The 22,091-nt window shown below is 31.5% G+C and overlaps 1 protein-coding gene across 1 annotated transcript; it reads left to right on the top strand.

Moving 5' to 3' along the window:
* Window positions 1-11,769: 11,769 nt before the first annotated feature.
* LOC105774749 (RING-H2 finger protein ATL73) lies at window positions 11,770-12,660 on the top strand. Its single transcript, XM_012597317.2, has one exon. The coding sequence runs from the start codon at window positions 11,977-11,979 to the stop codon at window positions 12,550-12,552; it is 576 nt and encodes a 191-aa protein (XP_012452771.1). The 5' UTR covers window positions 11,770-11,976; the 3' UTR covers window positions 12,553-12,660.
* The last annotated feature ends 9,431 nt before the right edge of the window (window positions 12,661-22,091 follow it).

Genomic DNA, 22,091 nt, shown 5'->3' with positions numbered 1-22,091 from the left:
TATATTAATACTTATTCCATCATTAAGTTAAATAAAACAAATATCCTAATATTTTGTACCATATAACACTTGAATAAAGATCACATTGTATTTCCATATAAACAAACCATATGGTAAAATACACATAAATATTTAGTAAAGCCGAATATTCAATAAATCATTATGCCAAAACATGCTTATACTCAAATGGCTAACTCATACTCTATATTTCATTTGAATCTATTATCAACTTAAAACAATCAACTTACTTTGTCACCAATTAAGCAAATGGCTAACACATACCTGAATAATTTAGCTTTCTTAACACATTTATTTGCTTTTACTATTGCTCTCATAATATTTATAGAACATAGAGCCTTGTATAAAACACCGGCATAAAGCCTGCTAGGCACAAAGCCCGATACATTTCACCTGCACAAAGCCTGCTAGACATAAAGTCTGATATAATTCACTAGCACTGAGCCTGCTAGGCATAAAGCCTGATATAATTCACTGACATAAAGCCTGCTAGGCAAAAAGCCTGAACTTACAAAATCGGTCTTTCACATAATTCACATCTAAATTAAATCATTCTCGGAATATAATCAATTCACAATATTACATTTGGCCATAGCTTATAAGACTTCAAATAATTCATTTCAATGCATAACAAATATATATATCATAGTTAGTTCAACATTTAAATGCTTATTGACTTACCCCGGATATCGTCGACTGTTAAATCGGCTACTCAACCACTTTTGTCTTTCCCCGATCCAAATCCGATTTCTTTAATTCTTGATCTAGACATATTCATATTAAGCTTATTTAAACACCATTCTATTCAATTTAGCCTAAAAACACATGAATGGAAAAATTACAATTTTGCCTCTAACATTTCACACTTTTTACAATTTAATTCTTTTTGTTCAAAACACAAAATACACAAAATTTGACTACACTCCTTAAGGGCCGAATATTCCTAGTGTCCATACAACTCCATATTTTTCATTTATTTAGCATTTTAGTCCCTTAAAAGTTTATTTTCACAATTTAACCCTAATAACTCAATTTCACCAAAAATTCAAAAACAAAACATGTTAATCTAACAAATATATTTCATATTTCACCTACTAACATCATAAAACTCAAACATTCATCAATGGCACATTTCAAAATCATCCACAATTCACAAAATTAAGACATGGATTTTGAAGTATTCAAAGCAACGATCTCAAAAACGTAAAAATTATCAAAAACCGAAACAATTTCATACCTTAATCAAGTTAGAAAAGTGCCGAATCCCTAATAAGCTTTAATGGTTTTCTTCTTTGTTCATTTCGGCTATGAAAGATGATGAAATGGCCATTTTTTATGTTTTAATATAACATATATTATTTATTTGTTATTTTACTTATTAACCTTTATTACTTAATTTAATAAACATATAATATAAGGGTAATGTTGACTATTGCCACCCACTATCTTATTTTTGGTCTTATTGCACATTTAAACCTCTCATTTAAAAAGACAACAACAATTAGGAACTTTCATATTTAGCCACTAAATTTTCATTTTACGCGATTAAGCCCTTTTCTAAAATTAAGCACTCAAACAATAAAATTAATTCATGAAACTTTCACACATGTAAATTCACACATAATAAACACAGAATAAAAATATTTTTTAGACTCAGATGTGTGGTCCCGAAACCACTGTTCCGATTTGGCCCAAAATCTTGCTGTTACATAAATTTATAGGTCAAATAATATTAAAATAACCTAAACTAATAAGAGTTTAAGTGGGAAACTAATAATAAAATAACCTACACTAATAAGAGTTTAAGTGGAAAACTAAAAAATAGAGTTTAATTGGGAGAAGAAAAGCCAAAAAATTTGAGATATAACTCCAAAATCTCCACCTTGACTCATATTTCCACAACGCATTTTTTTCCAAAGCCCACCATAGGCTTATCTTAAACTATGCAGGATATTAATTGAGTCGAAATTGTGCTTAGAAGCTGGAAGTCTTTTATCTTCGACTTATGCACCACTAAATCAAACTGACCTGAGTTTGATTTCCACGAATACAATACTCTATCTTTTCAAAACCTGCACCCAAAAGAAAACTTCTTTTATACGAAATGGTCATACCTTTTTCCCTCCTATGACCAAGTTGTCTCCGCTTCAAACGAGTCGACTTCGACTCCTCAACAGACGAGGGACGTCCTATTTTACTGGTCACAGTTGATCTTTCCAAAACATAAAGACTACCAATCTTTTTAATTTAATCAAAACGAAAGCCCCATGGGATACCTTAATGCAACTTGACTCGATATTAATTCTATAATACTTCGAGCCCAAAATTCCTAAGGAGATGAGATTTTTCTTTAAGTCAGGCACATGCCTGGCATTTGATAGCATCCTAATTGTCCCGTCGTGCATCCTGATCTGAACAGTACCAATACCGATTACCTTACTGGGTGAACCATTCTCCATTTGCACAACTCCACTTTCAACTAAACTGTATTTGAAGAATCAGTCCCTATTGGGACACATGTGGAAAGAACAACCCGGATCTAGGATCCACTTAGATGTAAGCTCGGAGCTTTCACTTGTTGACACTAATAAGAAATCATCACCCTTGTCATTAGCCAAATTAGCATTAGCTAAATCTTCCTCGTTACTCTCAGTAGCCCTTTTATTTCATAGTTTGTAACATTCTACTTTGATGTGACCTAACTTCTTAAAATAGCGGCATCTCTTGTCTCGTTTCCTTGATGCTACCAAAACCAAGGCTTTCCTATCTAACTTGCTATCCGAACCAAACTCATTGTTGATTTTGTCTTTGCTCAACAAATGACCCTTCACATCCTTGAATAAGAGATTATTTTTGCCATAAATCAGGGTATCCCTGAAAGACTTGTATGAAGGGGGTAAAGAGCACAATAATAACATAGCCAGATCTTCATCGTCAATTTGAAGCTCAACGTTCTTTAAATCATTCAAAAGAGTAATAAATTGAATGATGTGATCTTTAAAGTGCTCATCTTCGTTCATGCGGAACGTGTACAAGCATTGTTTTAGTACTAATCAGTTAGCTAGAGACTTAGCAGCGTAGAGGGTTTCTAATATTTTTCATAAGGTGAATATCGTTTTCTCCATCAAAACCTCCTACAACACATTATTTGTTAGACATGATTGAATCATTGATAGAGCCTTTTATCTAACTTATAGCATTTTGATTTAACCATGTCTGTAGGCTTCTTCTCTGTAAGGACCTTCTCAAGATCGCCCTGAATTAAAATTGCCATCATTCAAACTTGCCATTGATATAAATTTGTGATGCCATCGAACTTATCAATATCAAACATTGTTGCTGTCATATTTGAACGAGTTGATTGCAGAAATCGAACTAGCTCTTGATACCAGTTTGTTGAGGATAAAACCGATTTAAGCAACAAACAAGTAAAATAATGAAGAAATTGTGATAACACTTTAGAATAACGTATTTTTATGTATTAATTATGTATTTATTCTGAGTATGATCCTACTAATTTGAGCTATTTATGATCTTTTATCTCATAGGGACTAAATTTGAAGCAAAAGCAAAATTAAGAGCCAAAAGTGTGAATATAGAGATAAAGTGGGCCAATGTGCGACACAAAGAAAGTTGGTGCCAAAAGTGCAAGCATGGAGGACACAAGGGTTGAAATGCAAAAAAAAAAAGAGATTTTATTTTGTCAAACTCTATTTTAATTATATTAGGATAATTAATATTAAGATAATTGTAGTATCCCAATTTTACCCGGGCTCAAAATAGAAACCAAACCAAATAAAAATAAACAGTCCATTTACAGCCCAAAATTACCAACAGACCCAATACCCAAACCAAGCCCAAAACCTAAACTTTTTCAAAAAAACAAAAAAACCCTAGCCTCTGACAGCCACCCTACTGCCACTGCCCTAAGTCAGCCACCCCCAACTCTTCTGCCACCGCCGCTATCACGTCGGCCACTTGCACCTGCAAAAGAAGATAGAAAGGACAGCATAAAAGAGATTTAAAAGACTTTTGTAAAAATGGCCAGAAGAGCCACATATAAAAACTTGTAAAAGGATTAAAACGGAGGGATTTTTCAAAAAAAAAAAAAGGGAACATTTGAGAAATAAAAAACATGAATCGCTTTTTAAAGGTGATTGCTTTTATTTATTTATTTATTTGCTCTTATTTTTTTTCATTTTTTTCTTGGTTCAAAATAACACAAAAAAATGAAAGAAGGAGTTTTACCTCATTCTCGTGTCTGGCAGGTCTGGCTGCCGGTGATTCCATGACAAAGACGGCCAAGGCTTTATCGGCCCTATTGCGGAGAAAGCAGAGAGGAGAGTGTTTGAGTTTTTTTTTGCTTTTTTTTAGAATGAGAAGGGAAATGAATTTTTTTTTAAAAAAAAAACTTGGCTTTTATGCCGTTTTGGCCCAACCCCTTAACCCCCAAAACGGCGCCGTTTTAGCCTTAAACTCGATAACCGACCCGACCCACTCCTGGATCCGCGTGTTTTCGTATCTAACAGGATATTTAAGCGCGCAGTTCCTTCGTTTTTACGATTGTTTGCAATTTCGTCCTTTTTCTTTCTCTTCTTTTTATTTGAATTTAGCCGCATGATTTTATTTTCGTTTCATTTTAGTCCTGCGCTGAACGGCGCGTTTCAGAGAGCGGGGAAATTTCCCCATCTGATCCCTCTGAATTATGCGTGCCTTTCAATTGGGTCATCTTCCTCATTTTATTCCCGATTTCTCCCCTAAAATTTTGTTTTATTTTCAATTTAGCCTTTTTTGTTATTTTAGTTATTTTCTTATTAAAGTAAATAAATTTGATATTATTATTATTTCGTTACTGTTATTACTATTACTATTTTTACTACTATTATTCGTCTATTAATGTATGATTATTTATTATTATTATCACCATGTATTTATATATACTTTTTGATCCCAAGCTTCATTATATTTATGTACATACACACATGTTTATCTTTTTATGTTTTACATTTCTAAAATACATATATACATACATATCTTATAACCCACACATATACATATATATATATATATATATATATATCTTTTGTATGTTATAATTTGAAATACATATACACATATATTTTAATATACATACATGTGTACATTTTACATTTCATATGTTTTACATATTTTATAACTTTAAAATACATTTATATACATGCATATGTATTTTATGATAGGTATATATATACGTACATACTTTTATATATATTATTATAAATGTATATATACACACTCATATATTTTATACATTTCATAATTTTATATACATATATATGTATAAATACATATTTCAATTCATATACATATATATACATACTTACCTATATTTTTGTACTTCATAACTTTAAATATATATACATATGTATTCTTCTTATTTTATAATTTTATGTATATACACATACATATATATTTTATAATTTTTTTATTTATTTCCTTTATGGTTTCGTTGTTTCGCGCGGTGTTTACTTTTTTTTTATCCCCATTTTTTCAAATAGTTTATCTGCTTATTCTCTTGCATGATTAATTCGTCTTTTATCTTTTATTTACTGATGTTCGCGCCATTTACGCTTGTATCATCATATTTATTATTGTTTTGTTATGCATATTAACACCATACATCAAAAGGAAAATTTTTCTAAGTAAGGCAATATTTTGCATTTGGAAATTCGAGAAAGCGTGCCCTAACGTGCTGGGTTTAGATTTCTCGTTTAACCAAATAGCCAAATATCCTCTTAAAACTTCAAAGTATGAGTTTTTGAAACCATAAGGTGATCTTGGTTTCGAGGGTTTAAAGTATCGTATCCTAACGAGCTGGATGTGATATTCCTTCAGAACAAGAGAATCTTAAATTTCAATCCATGTTATTCGAGTTTCTTTTAAGGATCGTATTTTTAAAACTCTTCAAAGTTTTCAATCTTCGACACTAAGACACTAATTAATTAACTAGGTACCAATTTTTGGGCGTTACGAGGGTGCTAATCCTTCCTCGTACGTAACCGACTCCCGAACCTATTTTTTTGAATTTCGCAGACCAAAAGCATTATTTTAATAAACCTAAACCGTTTATTAAAAATAACCGTTTTACAAGGTGACCCGATCACACCTCATCAAAAAAAGATTGGTGGCGACTCCCATGTTCATTTTCGTTTTCAAAATCCAAGTCGACCCAGTCTTGTCAAAAAATGGTGTCAACAATAATTATTAAGGATTATCTAATTTTAGGATTTTATTTTATTTATCTTTATTTATCTTCAATTAAATGTATTTATCTTTTGAGAGTTTAAGTAGGATTAGACTATCTCCCCTAGCACTATAAATAGGGGGTGAAGTAACTCAAAAGAGGCCCATCTTTTTCTGTAAACACTCTCTCCCCAAAAGTCTAGGCTTTTGTTCTTCTCATATTTCCTTTCAATAAAATCTCCATTTTTATTATATTTATTTTCTTTTCCACCACAACCATAAGCCACTAAACCCATCTAGCCGAAGATTGCCGATATTCCCCAAAAAGAGTTCTTGAGGCTTAGAGTCTGTACTTAGCCTCCTCACTGAGTATTCATCGTTTCTCCGCACTACGGGGCTGACACTTCCGTCCATGTCCCTTAAGAAGCAAGCTTTTCAACGTATGCAAAGGCGGCCGCTTTGTATGTTTTGGAAAGGTTGCACAGTCGGTTCGTTAGCTTACTGCATCAGAGGTTGGCAAGCCCAAGAGACAAAATGGCATGGGATTCGCCATTGAAAAGCGTTGATCTAGCATAAGACGATCCCACATAAGTGATTGTTGGCTAAAGTCAGGTTCCACTAAATCTTAAGTCTAAATCCTTGGAGCTGGTGGTCGTAGGCGTCCTCTTCCACTATAATTGACTTATTCGGTTTGGGAAGGATCATCTAAAAGCCTAGGATTGAACCCAATGCGGAATGAGACAACTGGATGTACAAGCACAAATTTGTCCGGGGACCAAAAACCCAATACACCACAACCCAAACAGCAAACCTAAACAACTACTAACCCAAACCCAGCCCAATAACCTACCAGCCCAAACAAACCCAATCCAAAACAACTACAGTAGCCCAAACCCGAGGCCCAATATCCAAACCCAAAAAAAAACCAAAGTCAAACTAGGGTTTCAGAAAAGCTAAAACCCTAGCTCCTGGTTGCCACCTGCTTCTGACCTTCGCTCTTCTGCCGTCGCTGCACCCTAGCCTCCAGACCTGGCGCCGCCCATCAATCAACTGCAAAGAAGAAAAGCACGCAAAGAACAGTAGCAAACAGAGAAAAAGAAAAAGAAAACTAAAATAACATGTAAAATTGGCTATAAAAGCCGAGTATCATCTCTATAACAGCCCTCCCTTTTTTGAAAAAAAACATGAGATAAAACAGAAACAAAATAACTTCAAGGTGATGATTGTTATTTTTTCTTTTTTTCGATTTCAATATTTTATTTTATGTTTGTGTACGAAAATATAAAAAAGAAGACTCACCGGAAACAGCACATAGTCCCGCCATCTATGGTCTTTTCCCCATCGTTGAAATCGGCAAAAGAGGGGTAAAGGTCGAATCTTTTTCAATTTTTCACTTTTTAGGCATTTGCCTTCTAGATCTAAGATCTAGGCTTAAAATGGGCTGTAAATAAAAAATTTTGGGTTCTCCGGCCACCGTGGATGGCGGTGCTATCGACGATGACTGGCGGCCGCCACGGTTGCCAACTGCTGGACCTTTGCTCGGAAGCGGAGAGAGGGAGAGAGGGGTTGAGAGGTTTCTTTAGCTTTTTTTTTGGTAAAGGGTTGTAAATGAAATTTTAGAAAAAATTTGGGTTATATAAGTGCACGAAACGGCGCCGTTTTGCGCCAGTGCACATCGACGTCGAAACAACGTCGGTTTATTCCCTTAACCCACCTGCGACCCGACCCGCTCCAGGGGATTAGCGTGCGTTTTCATGAAATGGGTTATTTGCGTCCTTGATCCCTCCGCCCTTTAGCCCTATTTCAATGTTGTCTTTTTGGCTGTTTAAATTTCCCCATGGAGTTTTATTTTAATTTCATTTTAGTCCTTATGTCATTTTCTTTAAATATTTTTGCATTCTTTTTATTTTATTTTTTCCTTTTTCCTTTTTATTGTATTTATCTATTTATTTGTGTTTTGCCCTAAATTCCATTTTATTTCTAAATTGACCTTTTATTTTTATTACTATTATTATCCTTATTATTACTAGCATTATTATTATTAGTATTATTGTTATTTTGTTCCTATTAACATTATTATAAATTATTGTTAATATTATTATTATTATTATTATTTATTTAATATTATTAATATTTTCATTGATATTGCTATTATAATAATTATTATTTTCATATTTCTCATCTACTTATTATCATTATTTATTATTACTATTACTATTTCCTTTTTTACTTACTTGTTGTTCTTTTGCTATATTATTAAATCAAAGATTTTTGCATTATTATTTTATATACCTAAATACTGTAAATATGCTTATTTTATTATCCTTGTTTAATTTTAAAACTTCAAATTATTATTATTATTACTATTAGCATTATTATTAATATAATATTTATTTTACAATATCAAGTTTTAAACCCTTTTTATTTATTGTCCTTATCGTTTGTCTCCTTTATTTTTTGTTTTCGCTTATTTCCTCTATTTTATTCTTCATATTGCTATTTATTTACTATTGTTCGCTATGCATATCGGTATTTTTATCACAAATTGTGATACATTTTACCCAATATTAAAATTTTGTTTTTTCAAAAAAAAAAATAAACTTCGCTTTTGAGATTTAAAAAGTCGTATCCTAACTTACGGGGTTTCGATTTTCTCGACAAATCTAAATACACGAATCCTTTTTTAAAAGCATAAATTTTTTTAAATAATCTCAGAAATTAATAAAAGATCGTGTTCTAACTTACGTAATATGGTCTTTTCTAAAACCGAGATAATCAAATATCTTTGGAATAAATAAATTTTTTTTTCAAGAACGCAAGTTTTCTTGGGCAAGATTCTGCCTGGGATTTCACGGAACAAGACATTGTGCAAATCCAGTCCCTGAGGATTTGACCCTACTTCCCTTTTACTATTCTTTTTCATTATTTATTAGGGATAGGATATTTTTGGTGCTTTCAACGACCGCATCAAATTGCAAAGATCGAACATAAATATTTTACGTGAAAAAACTCCTCCGAAGAGGATAAAAAACCACGGGCAAATATAATTTTACTAAAACAACAAAAACAAAGAGTACAAAAGATGGAGATAAAACTAAACCCTAAAACCCAAAATAAGAACCCTCAAAACGCAAACACAAAATTCTTTGAAAGTTTGTAAAAGCTAATACCTAAATGCGTAATGAGTTATTTTTCTAGGGTGGAAAAATGACCTATTTATAGGCTAAATTTGTAGGTCAAATAATATTAAAATAACTTACACTAATCAAAGTTTAAGTGGGAAACTAAAAAACAGAGTTTAATTGAGAGAAGAAAAATCGAAAAATATGAGGCATAAACTCCACATATTTAAAATTTTCCTGAATTTTTTTCAATCCTTTTACCTTAATCCAACCGAGTTAAAGACCAAAGTACAATTACAATTAATAAATTTTTTATATTAATATTGATAATTTTAAAATTAAATTAAAACAAGAAATATTCTTTATTAAATTATAACTTGAATAGATTATTATCTAGATTCAATTATTTAAACTCGAATTTATCTCAAACATGAATCCTTTTAAATCCAAATACCTTTAAATTCAAGATTCAAGATTGAAATTTGAAATTCAAATTATTTCAGTTCAATAATTTTTCAAATTTAAATAATGATTTTTAGGTTTTTTTTTTTTTCAAATTTCTACTTATGATAACCTCTGCCTGTCTCTTTCTATGGCCCATTTTGATATACAATGATCTAAATCTTCTCTATTTGAACAAGCAATGAAATTCCAACTATTTCTGCTAGAGAATTACTAACCAATAAACTTTGATAATTTTATCCAAGAAAAAAGAAAGTAAAATTTGATAAAAAAAAGTTGATTGAGTTTTAGCTCGATTAGTATGGGTATTATTGTCAATGCAAGAGGACGTGAGTTTGATTGTGCTGAAGCACATTATCCTCCTATTTATGAATCGTGGAGGGACTATGATTAAAACCTAAATTATTAAAAAAAAATTGATAAAGAATGCCCAAATCATTATCATTATCATTATCATTATCATTATCTTCATAATCCCATATTTGACCTTCATTTTGCAGCCTACTTTTTTTTCATTGCTTTTTTAGGCATGTTAATTTAGTGATGATGATCTTGTGGAATTCAGAGAGTTTCAACTGAGTCATAATGAAAACCCATAAATTACTTTTTTGGGTTAATATACTATTTCGCATCTGAGTTTTGCCTCGATGTTTGATTTAGTACATGAGTTTTTTTTTTGTCTTAATATAATACTTGAGTTTGACTTCAATGTTTAATTTGTTAATCATATCAAATGGCATCATGTGTCCTAATGAATATTTGACATACGTGTTTTAGTAAAAAAAATAGGTACTCAGTTAGGACAAAAAAAATTTAGGTACCAAATTGAACATCGAAGCTAAATTCAAGTACTTAAATGAGACCAAAAAGAATGGTGATATCTATTTAAAGATCTCATTATAGTGAGATCTTTTTAAATCAACAGTTGAAATAAAAAAAGAAAAAAACATCAATTTACTGTTGATTATGCCAAGTAGGATTTGCATTAAGAAACAGGAGTTTACCTTTTACCCAATTCAATCGATTTCAACACTAAAGGAGAGAAACTTTTTTTAAGAGAAAAGTAACTTATTTTGTAATTGGTTTAATATATTCTAAGTCACAATCACAATTTTCTAGTTTTTATTGTGGCTTGATCAAACGACTACAGTTTTTTCATTTGTCTTTTAACTATAACAATTGATTTAAAAAAGATTCTCGGGATCCCACTTAAATAAGATCTCACCCTAGACATTACCGTGTCAAATTGAGAAAACTTACGTACCAAATTGAATATCAAAGCAAAACTGAGGTACTAAATTTACCCTAAATTCTTTCTGCACTTTCCTTTCACCCATCCATACAACCTATGAAAAGATTGAAACCACCCCCCCTTTTCCCCCTTCACTTTAAATCACCAGAGAAAAGATGCTTTTTAATGGCGTGTCTCTGTCATGGTAGGAATCCTGACAGACAAAGCCATAGCTCAAAACCCCCCTCATATATCTATAAATTGTGAATTTCATCCCTCAAATATACAAAAACTAATAAATTAATCCCTTTAATTTATTTGATTTTAGTCCTTATTACTTTACAGAAACCGGAAAGTTAGTCCAACCGGGTGTAACGCTATTACACCTTTCATTATATCACAAACTTAAAAATCAACAGTTCAACAATTTACGTGTAAAAAATTAACAGCTATTAACGGTTCAACAATTTATATGAATATGACCCAAAAAACAATTTTTATGTAAGAAATTAGTAAAATATCCGCAGTTCAAGCTCATATGTTTATTGACAATTGGATTAACTTCTCAGTTTTCGTAGGATAAACAAATTACGGCAAATTAAAACAGAGGGACTAACTTTTACGTTTTTTTGTAATAGAAGGATGAAATCCGTAATTAGACCATTTATGTATAAGCCCTCAGTTGCTCTATATATCACCATCAATTTCATGTTTTTCAGCTTTTAATACCCTTCAACCACTCAAAGGAAATTGAAACCAAAACAATAAAAAAAAATCAATGAATTATTTTCTTTCAATAAACTTTGTGGTTCGATTCATTGAAGAACAACCCTATTTGCTTGTGTTCATCAACAAAGCTTAAAAGGGTATATATATATATATATATATTCAGCTCATAGTGGCTTAATTTGGGTTGTAGCAATGGTGGCTCCGCTTTATCACCGCCCTCACCGGCTTCTCCTCGACAACAATGGCACCAAACCCCGTAGTTCTTTCACCAACGAAGCCAATTTCGATACCAACATGGTGATCATCTTAGCAGCTTTGCTATGTGCGTTGATATGTGCTCTAGGGCTAAACTCGATCGTTCGTTGCGCATTACGGTGTAGCCGGAGGTTTGCTTTCGAGACTCCCGACGAGACTGCAGCGCGCTTGGCGGCTACCGGGTTGAAAAAGAGCGCGTTGCGGCAAATTCCGGTGGCCGTGTACGGTTTTGAGATGGATTTAAAGGCTACGGATTGTCCGATTTGTCTCGGTGAGTTCATGGATGGAGAGAAAGTTCGGGTATTGCCTAAATGTAACCATAGTTTCCATGTTAGGTGTATAGATACTTGGCTGTTGTCGCACTCGTCGTGCCCGACTTGCCGACAATCGTTGCTTGAACCGGCGGTGACTTGTTCCGAAGCTGCACCGGTGGTGATGGAGACCGGAATCCGGCAACATGGGAATTCATCAGGGGGACATGCTGATGTACTTGTTGCTGATGAGGTTGGTTGATATCCTTGTATGAAAATAGTTCTTCACCATATAAAAAGCTTCTCCTTTTTCCCTATGTACATATTCCAGTTAATTGAAATGGAAAACAAAACTGGTTTTTACTTTTTAGTCCCTTTAATATGTTAAAATTTGAAATTTAGTCCCTTTAATATGTTAAAATTTGAAATTCAGTTTATGTATTTTAATTTGTTATAATTTGATCCTTCTTTTATAATGTTATTAGTTAATCCAAATTATTAACACAAATTGTAGCATAGTGAATAGACCGAGACAACAATCTGACCTACATGTATAGAGATTTAAATTCATATTCGTGATGCAATTTCTCTGTTGTTAACTGAAGACTTGAACACAAGTTTTTGCACTCCATTAATAACGATTATAATTTTTTTATATTTGAGAAATTATACATGGAAAGAGAATTTTGTATTTATATAACAAAGAGATACTTTTCAACTTTCCATTTTCTTAAAGTTATACCCAATTTGACATATTTTTGTTTTGGTTAAATTTGGTTATTAGTCTTTGTACTTTATTAAAGTTGTGGATTTAGTCCCCATACTTTAATTTGCTTAATTTTAGTTCATGTATTTTCAAATTGGTCAATTTTAGTTTCTATACTTATAGAATTTTGAAATTTTAGTCCTAACCCAAACAATAACAGTTTAATTTGTTCAATTAAATTCAATTACTAGTCATGTACTATGCGTCTTGTTGTAAATTTAGTCCATATTCTCCAATTGGATCATTCTAAGTGCCAATACTTTACAAATTTTGAAAGTTCAATCTTGATGCAAATGATATTCATTAATCCATTAACTAGATTTTTAGTGAGTAATATGTGGAAATAACAGGTTGACATGGCATTACATATATGGTAATATGTTTGCCGCATCAGATTTTGGAAATAGCATAAATTAACTTAATGAATTTTAATAGTTACCATTTGGTGAGGACTGGAATGTTAAAATTTAAAAAGTATAAAGACTAAAAGCGATCAAGTTAAAGTACAAAAATTAAATCACACAGGGGCGAAGCCAGAAATATTTTTTAGGGGGTCGAAATTAAATTGTAATTTTTACGATAGCAAAAAAGCAATTTCACCATTTTAATAGTCTATATCTTTATAATTTTTAAAAGATTAAATCAAAATTTTATCATTTTTAGGGGGGCCAAAGTTTAATTTTACCTTTACTAATTTAAAACTTTTAAAAGACTTAAATGAAAAATTTACCATTTTAAGGAGGAACGGGCCACTTAGAGGTGATCATGGGCCGGGCGGCCCGACCCGGCCCGACTGCTCATCCAAAATATGGGAGGATTCGGGTAAAAATATAGGCCCGAAATATGAGTTTGGGCAAAAAATGAGCCTGGGGCACCACTTTTTTGGCCCGAGCCCGAATATATAATAAATATATTTTTTTATTTTTTTATTTTAAAATACTTTTTTTTATTTTTTTATTTTTAAAATAAATTTTTGGTGTTTATTAAAAAAATAGACCGGGCCGAGCCGGGCTTGGGCTTAGAAATTTTTTCTCGGGCCGAGCCTGGACAAAATTTTAGGCCCATATTTTGGGCCAGGCCAGACCTAAGACGCAGGCTGAAATTTTTTTGGGCCCGGCCCGGCCAATGATCACCTCTAGGGCCACTGCCAGTCCCCCTAACTACGCCCCTGAAATTACAACTTTCATAAAGAATAACTAATAGCAGAATTTAACCGATTTTTTATCAATGATTTTTGCAAGTGAACACTTGGGTTTTCCTTAGTTTTTCTTGATTTGAATAATTTTACATAGGTGTTTGGTTTCTTATAGAAAAGAAATATGATTCTCAAAGCACCTTTTTTCTTAAAAAATTAAGTAAAAACACAAGTGTAATGGAGCTATTCACTTTAGTATATAGGCATATGGAACACAAGGAATCAACAATTTGTGCTTGTGGAATAGAATCTCTCTCACTTCTTCAAAGAAGCTCATCATTTTCTTCACTCCATATGGTCATCCATCTACTTAAAAGGGATTTTACATTTATATTTATATTTTAATATTTGTTTATATAAATGTGGGCTTGCAACATGATTTTATCTTACAAAATAGAGGTGATTCTGGGTTGAGTCGGGTTGGGTTCGAGTCGAGCCTTAATAGAATTTTAAGTTCAATTTCGACCTGAAAAATGGGTCTAAAATTTTGCACAAGTCTGACCCGGATAAAAATGCTAAAATCCGAGTCTAATCCAGCACGCTCGTATTAATATTTTTTATATTATTATTTTTATATAAAAAATTAAGAATATAATACATCAAATACACTAAAAATATTAAAATAAATGTTTCCCAACAAATTGAAAATAAATTAAAAAATTATTTATACTTAAATAACACTAAGGTGAAACTTAACAAGCAAATATCTTTAAAATAGTAGCAAAATTAACAATAAAACAATAGTTATACAATATCCAAATAATAACAACAAAATAATAGTAATATAATAGTGACGACACCAAAACAATGACAAAACAACAACAAAAACAATGAAAACAACAACAAAAAGTAGCAGATTTTTTTCCCAAAAATATTACTCAAGGCTAGACCTGTTTAGAAAACGGGTCTTATTTTTTTGCCCAAACCCTCTTGAGTAATATAGCCCAGCTTATGATTAGATCTACTATAAAAGACGCTTTACAAATATAGATTTAATAAATGATAATCTTGATTAAGTCGATTCATCCCTAAATGTAAAATAAATTATCTAAAATCTAATTTAAACGAATAATTCAATCATTAAATAGATATAATGTTAACTGAAAGATATAAAAAGAGATTGTAAATAATCGAATATCTTAATTTACATAGTGTCACATCCAAAATTTCTTATCTAATCTTAAGATGTTGGTGAAGAAATGAGAATCATTCATATAAATTGGACCACCCTCCCATCCCTAATGTCTTTATCTCTTTGAGATTTTTTCCTAGATTCCAAGGGTTGCAACAAAGAATTTGTCTCTTGGGTCACTATAAGGCTTTATTTATTTTTCACATATTATTTATTTATGCCCCACTTAAAGACATGGTCACCAGCATTTCTCAATTATGACAACTCCCACATAAAAGAACAAAAGTACTACAGTTTAGTACACAAATCCAATCTTTTCAAATAAAATTGCATGGTTTATTACAACTTGGTTACTGGTTTTGTAATGTTGTAATAAGGTCAAAATCCTTCCATTTCAAACTGTGTTTTGTTGGTGACTGGTTTTTATATGCAAATTTTGTGGTGGAGATTCATGTTGGTGGACATGTCCACTTGTATTAGAACCGTTTGTTTATGTTTGTCCCATTCAAGTTTCAACATGTCTTTTCATGAGTGAGCTTGATGATTGATCTGTTTTTGAACATGTCCTATCAAGTATGTGAATCAGCATCAATTTAGATATGTTCCTATGTTTTGAGATATATGGTGTCATTATTACTATGAAAATCATTTGAATGACTATAATCACTTTCCTTTAGGATTTAATGTGGGAGACTAATAAGAGTTTAAAGGAAATCTTTAAGAAGATCAACAATGGTCCATTCATCACTTTTCAATAACAATTCTTTAGAACAAAGTTATATTCTGATCGGTCACATCAAGTTAGCTTTGATGTTTCATAACTTGACAACCCATCGAAGGCGGTAGAATTTGTACTTGACGAACCCATAACATGCACCAAACTCTTTATAAAAGCCTTTTTCTCCATCAAGGAAGGCAAACCATCCACTACTACCAAAACTCTGCTCATGCTTTGTTAGACATCTGAATACACCATTAGTGGCTCTAGGTACTACCATGGTGTGAACCATTTGTAACCTCCACCACAAAACTTTGCATCAATGATTGACATCATTTATTAAGAAGAGCAAAAAACCATGTCTTTACACCTCACCCCCAAAAATAACATCTTTTCCAAAGCGTATAATAGACTTAGTTGCAATGCCAAACAAATTCATCCCTCCACTCATAAAGCCCTAAAAGGCTGGAGTTGCCAAGATTCTCTTGTCTATGATGAACCATACGACCAATGGTTCCCTCATTTAGCTCACCAAATTTGTGGGTGTGATTCTTCCCAAGTCCTGGCTATTGTTGGAAATTTGTCGTAAAAGGTTCATCACCAAAATTCCTTGGTGAAGAGTCCTCATATGCCTACTATTCAACAATATTGAGAGTTGCAAGCCTATAATGAATGTCTCTGGGCCTAGTTGTATGCATGCATCCTAGAAAAGTGTTGTCTCTTGATAATTTCATTAGGACAATAAAACTTGCTTGGATGGAGAGTTAGAAGCTCAATAGGAATAAGAACCCTTCGCTCAAATCAAGTCTTTATGCCCCAAAATAGTTTGGATTTGGGGGAACAACAATATCACAATCCCTTCACTAAGGATGAAAGGAAGACACTACAAGTAATTATGGAGGTCACTGATCTAGAAACTCAGAAAGAAGATCCTTTGTCCCATTTATTAGCTACACCCAACTTAATTCCTTGCAAGAACAAATCCTATAATAAGTTATAATAGAATGAATCCTTACATCACCTTTACTAATACAGTTGAACCATCAAAAAATGAGTATTCAAAAAAGTACCTATTATGCTCGAAAATATCAAGAGGGAGTGAATTGGTATTTTAAAAATCTCCACAAACTATTCCAAAATAAAAAAGAAAGTGAGAATAGCTTGGACACTTTAATTTATAGTGGTTTGGCCCAATTGCCTATCTCCACTACCTTAGCTTTCCACCACTAAGGATTTCTCAATTCATTACTAGAATTGATACATTTCAAGGAAAATATATAACCTTTGCAATCCCTATATTTTCACAAGGCTTAGATAGAATCTTCCCCCCTAGATTTTATGGCTAAACCAGAACCTTTCTTAGTTTTTGTGGCTCAACTAATCCCCCCAATTTACAGTTAGTGATATGGAAGAGAGTAAACAAATAGACTTCAACAAGGTGTGTTTTTACAAAAACTAAGCTCTCAATATAAAGACATGTGAATGATAAAATATTTGACACTAAGGTCCCAGAGAATATTTACAAGAGAAACGAATAAAAAAAGATTTGAATACTTTTCTCTTGATCTTGATGCTTGGATTTCTCTCTCTTAAGTCTTGAAGTATATTTTTATCAAGGTACAAGTTTGTGGACGTTTATGGCTGTTGGAAATGGATTTTTAGATGTTGGAAGCATTAATTTCGGGCTTAAAAACTATCCATGCAATGCATGTCTCAAGACTTGGCAGAAAAATAATTGTTATATAGCCGTTGGCAGGCCATATCTCAAGACATGAATAGTGTGTCTCGAGACAATCTGCCAATTATCTATAGACATATTGCACATGTCTCAAGACAGGCAGTTCCTCAAGCAGATTTTTGCTTTGAAGTTGTCATGTCTTGAGACATATAGCTTTATGTCTTGAAACTTGCATACCAAAGTCTCTTAAAAACATTTTAAACACCTTAGAACACTTTGGTATTGTTCCAAAAACATTTAGATAAATTAAAACACATTTAAAACATATTTTTGAGTATTTTGAGTGTATTTGAAAAATGCTTTGAAAATATTTGATAAAATTTTCAAACATATTTTCACCAAATGATTTAGGACATATAATGCAAATAAAATTTGTCGTCAATGTTATTACATCAAAAGCTTCAGACATAAAAACTAATAGTGTCAATTCCATAAAGATAGAAGGTACACCACAAAAGACCACCTTCACCTGAAAAATGCCATTGAAACAACTGTTAGAAAAAGACATTTGAAAAGGTTCATGAAACAACCCGCTTGTCATCAGAAAAAACAATGGCATGAAAACCTTGGTAGAAACCTAAAAGGTTTGAAGACCTATATTATTGACACAAGAACTAGGGAAGTCTTAGATTGCAAGCTCACGACAATTGCTCCTCTCAAGACATTTGATTGTCATTGAGCAAAGCTAGATATCCTGATGAGAGAAGAGAAAGGGATCCCTTCTAGGTTGACTTGTGAAAAGGTGAGCTAATTTGCTCCTTCACGTCATTAGATCGAAACCTCCATACTCTCTTTCTTAAGATAAATGTGTGTTGATCACCTAAACAAGAAAGGGGGAAGTTGACAAAAGGCGAGGCACTAAGAAGTAGAAGCAAAAAGTAGCCTCACTAGATTAGATAGACCTTTTCAGTTCGCCTCATTATAGATTCTCTCACCTTTTCACCATGGAAAGGAGCTTGCAAAGAGAAAATGAGACTCTAAACTAAAAGCAAATTACCAAAGAAAGTATGCCTTCCTTGCGAGGCTGACAAGCTAGACACGAAAATACCATACGTAGAGTCACCACTAATTATTTTTAGGTTAGGTGTAATTTGTCGCCTATTGAGTTTATTCATTTTAAAATTAACCTAAGTAAGGCCTAAGGAAAATCCTAAAAAAGAATAAACTCAGGTCTATGTTACTAGATTCTGATTCAGGAGTACGATTATGTGGAGGGAAGGGTTACCACTTACATAACGTCTTTCATAAAGGACAATATGACATTGGTCTTGTTTTTCTTATTGGGTCCTAAATTTTCAATTAAATTATTCTATTATTAGCTTTAAAAACTTTATTGGCTTTGATTTACAATTTTTCTATGATTTAATTAATCATAATTCAAAATTACAAATTCTCAAAATAAATCAAATGTCAAGTATCAAAATCTAATTAAATCATACAATAGCTCTAATTAAAATAGGTGTTGCACCATTTGCAAACCCAGTTCTTGCACCATGGCCAGTTTAATTATACGATAAATATATATATATATATATATATATATATATAAAATGTTAATGTATTATTTTTTAAATAGTGATATGAGTTTTTGAGTGGGTTGAGTCAAGCTCGAGCTTGAGCCTAGAATTTTTTTTAAATACATGTCTCGATTCAGCCCGACTCATGAATAGGTCTACCCATTAATACCACTTATATATATATATATATATTTTTTTTGATATTAATGGAAATTGCTTTAAGCCCAAATATTAGGCTTTTAACCATCATAAACAGTATTAAATAGGCAATTTTTAAATAAAAATTTTTAAACTAAAAAAAGCTATATTTTTCTAATTTTTGGGTTAACAATCAATTTGAAAGTTTAATTAATCCTAAAGTTCAAAAAATCTAATTAATTTAAACAAAATTATATTTATCTAATATTATCACACATATTATCTAAATTAATCCTAATCAAAACTCTTATTATCCTCCTAAACTTCTTATTCTTAAAAACTCTAATTATTCTAATATATCAAAACTAAATTTTCCTAAAAACCTAAATCAAATGTCATTCTCTCTCTCCTTATTTTATTTTATTTCTACGACAAAACCTATAAACTAATTTCCTAAATTCCTAAAAAGTTAATTATAAATTTAGTCCTCTATTGAATATCAAATATTCAATTTAATCTTTACAACCAAAGCGAAATTCAATTTAATGTCGTGAGTGAACCAAAAATTCAAATAAGTCCAAAATTTATTTTTGAGAACTTAAAGACCATTTGCTCTGAAATTCAAATAAAGGGATTCAAACAAAATTAGGTTTTTTTTTTTATAGAGGCTTCAACCTACGCTACAAATAAGTAATTAACGGAAGGAGAAGCAACAACATCTTATAATAGGGGAATCAAATCCAATACAAATTAAATGAAGATCTCAAGACAATGAAAGTAACCAATCGGAATGAGATTTCTAGAGAGTAAACTTAAGCACCTTTGAGAAGTTGAGAAAAGCTAGAAAAACATATTGAAAAGAGAAAGAGTTCCTCGGAGCACTCAAGTGACAGAGAATCAGAAACTTCAGTACCATGAGCAAAAAACCATGACATGAATGAATCACAAAGAAAAAGAATGAAAAATTAAAATAGATCTTGATGAGATACTGTTAAGAAATAGCTCTGATACTATATTTGAGATCCATGTCAACCAAGAAAGTAGAAAAAAACAAAGAGAAAACAAGGTAGGAAAAAGAGACCAACTTATTTTATGAATTGGAATCTAATAATACAACACATATAAGACCCTTAATGTTTTATTTCCTTTTAGTTATTAATAAGTAAATTTATGATACTTATTTAAGTTTTGTAAAATTAAAGTGAATTATGTTGATTAAAAATATTACTTTTACTTTTCAATTAATTCTTGATTTATGATCAAGTGAACTTTAAAGAAATCTTGCACGTATTTAAAATTCGATTCTCATATATTTTCACAATAAAAATAATTAATATATTACATTAATTTAGACCATTAACATAACATATAATATCATCAAATTCTTAAAAAAATTAATTTCCTAATTTAAATGTATTTCATCATTCATATAAATAATATTGCAATCATTAGCAGTAAATATTTTATTATTATTCATATTTCACCTTTTATGAATTTGTTACATTTCTTAATTGTTATAAATACCATAATAAAATATAAAACTTTTTTTAATTGTATCCATGCTTGATATATATTTATAAGATAGGCAGATGGGTTATTTGCAACATAAATCCCTTAGCCTTTTCTTAAATTATTTTATGAGAACTTTCACATTTTTTATTTACTAATTTAGTCCCTATAATTTTATATTTATTCTTAATTCAGGAATAATTAAATAATATTATCTACATTATTCCCTATATACTTTCAATTACTTAGGGTGCGTTTACCCACGGTTAGTGTAAAAGCAGCGGTGGCGGTGAGATTAGATACTGTAGCGATACCGTAGCATGAGACAAAAAGTAAACTAAACGCACCACACCGCACCCAATCGCCCATCCAAACCTACCCTTAGTAAAAATTGTCTTTTCTTTTTGTTTATAAAATCTTACATTTATGAAATAAATAAATGAGTTGAAAATGTAAGAGGCAAAATATATTCGATTTCAGGACAATACAAATATAAAGTTTCCAATGAGTCTATTATTGTATGAATAAAATTGTTTGTGTTTTGGAAGACATTGGAGCAAATTAAGACAACTAATTACTTAAATTGTCAATGCCGTCCAATGCAACCCACAACATTAATTTTAAAATGCGTGGTGGTTTGAACCAATCAAGCAAGTAAAGCCAGCAGATGACTAGGTAGCATATCCTCATATAGATTTTTTTTTAGTACATTAATTATTTAATGAGATTTTAATAATTTTTTATATTATTGAAACATAATTTTAGTAATTTTTTTTATTCTAAACCCTAAACTCAAAACATTGAATCTCGAACCATGATCCTGAACTTCGATCTTGAATTTTGAACTCGAACCTCGAGCTTAAAACCTAAACCTTTGGGGGTTTGAGGTTTAGATTCAAGGTTTAAGTTTAGGATTCGAGTTAGGGTTCAGAGTAAAAAAAATTAATAAAATTATGCGTCAATGACATGAAAATTTTGTTAAAATGTCATTAAATAATTGAAAAGGGAGTACGAAAGATGTGGTGAAAAGTGAGAAGAGTCTATAAAATAATTTCTCCTATATTTGATTTGAGAATGTCTAATTTATC

This window comes from Gossypium raimondii, chromosome 6 (assembly GCF_025698545.1).
Source record: "Gossypium raimondii isolate GPD5lz chromosome 6, ASM2569854v1, whole genome shotgun sequence".
In the NCBI taxonomy this organism is placed as follows: domain Eukaryota; kingdom Viridiplantae; phylum Streptophyta; class Magnoliopsida; order Malvales; family Malvaceae; genus Gossypium; species Gossypium raimondii.
Note: the sequence above shows the minus strand (reverse complement) of the source record. Positions and strands in the feature narration are given on the sequence as shown.

Coding starts and splice junctions, on each gene's coding strand:
- LOC105774749 (XM_012597317.2), top strand. CDS start 11,977: ATGGTGGCTCCGCTTTATCACCGCCCTCACCGGCTTCTCCTCGACAAC.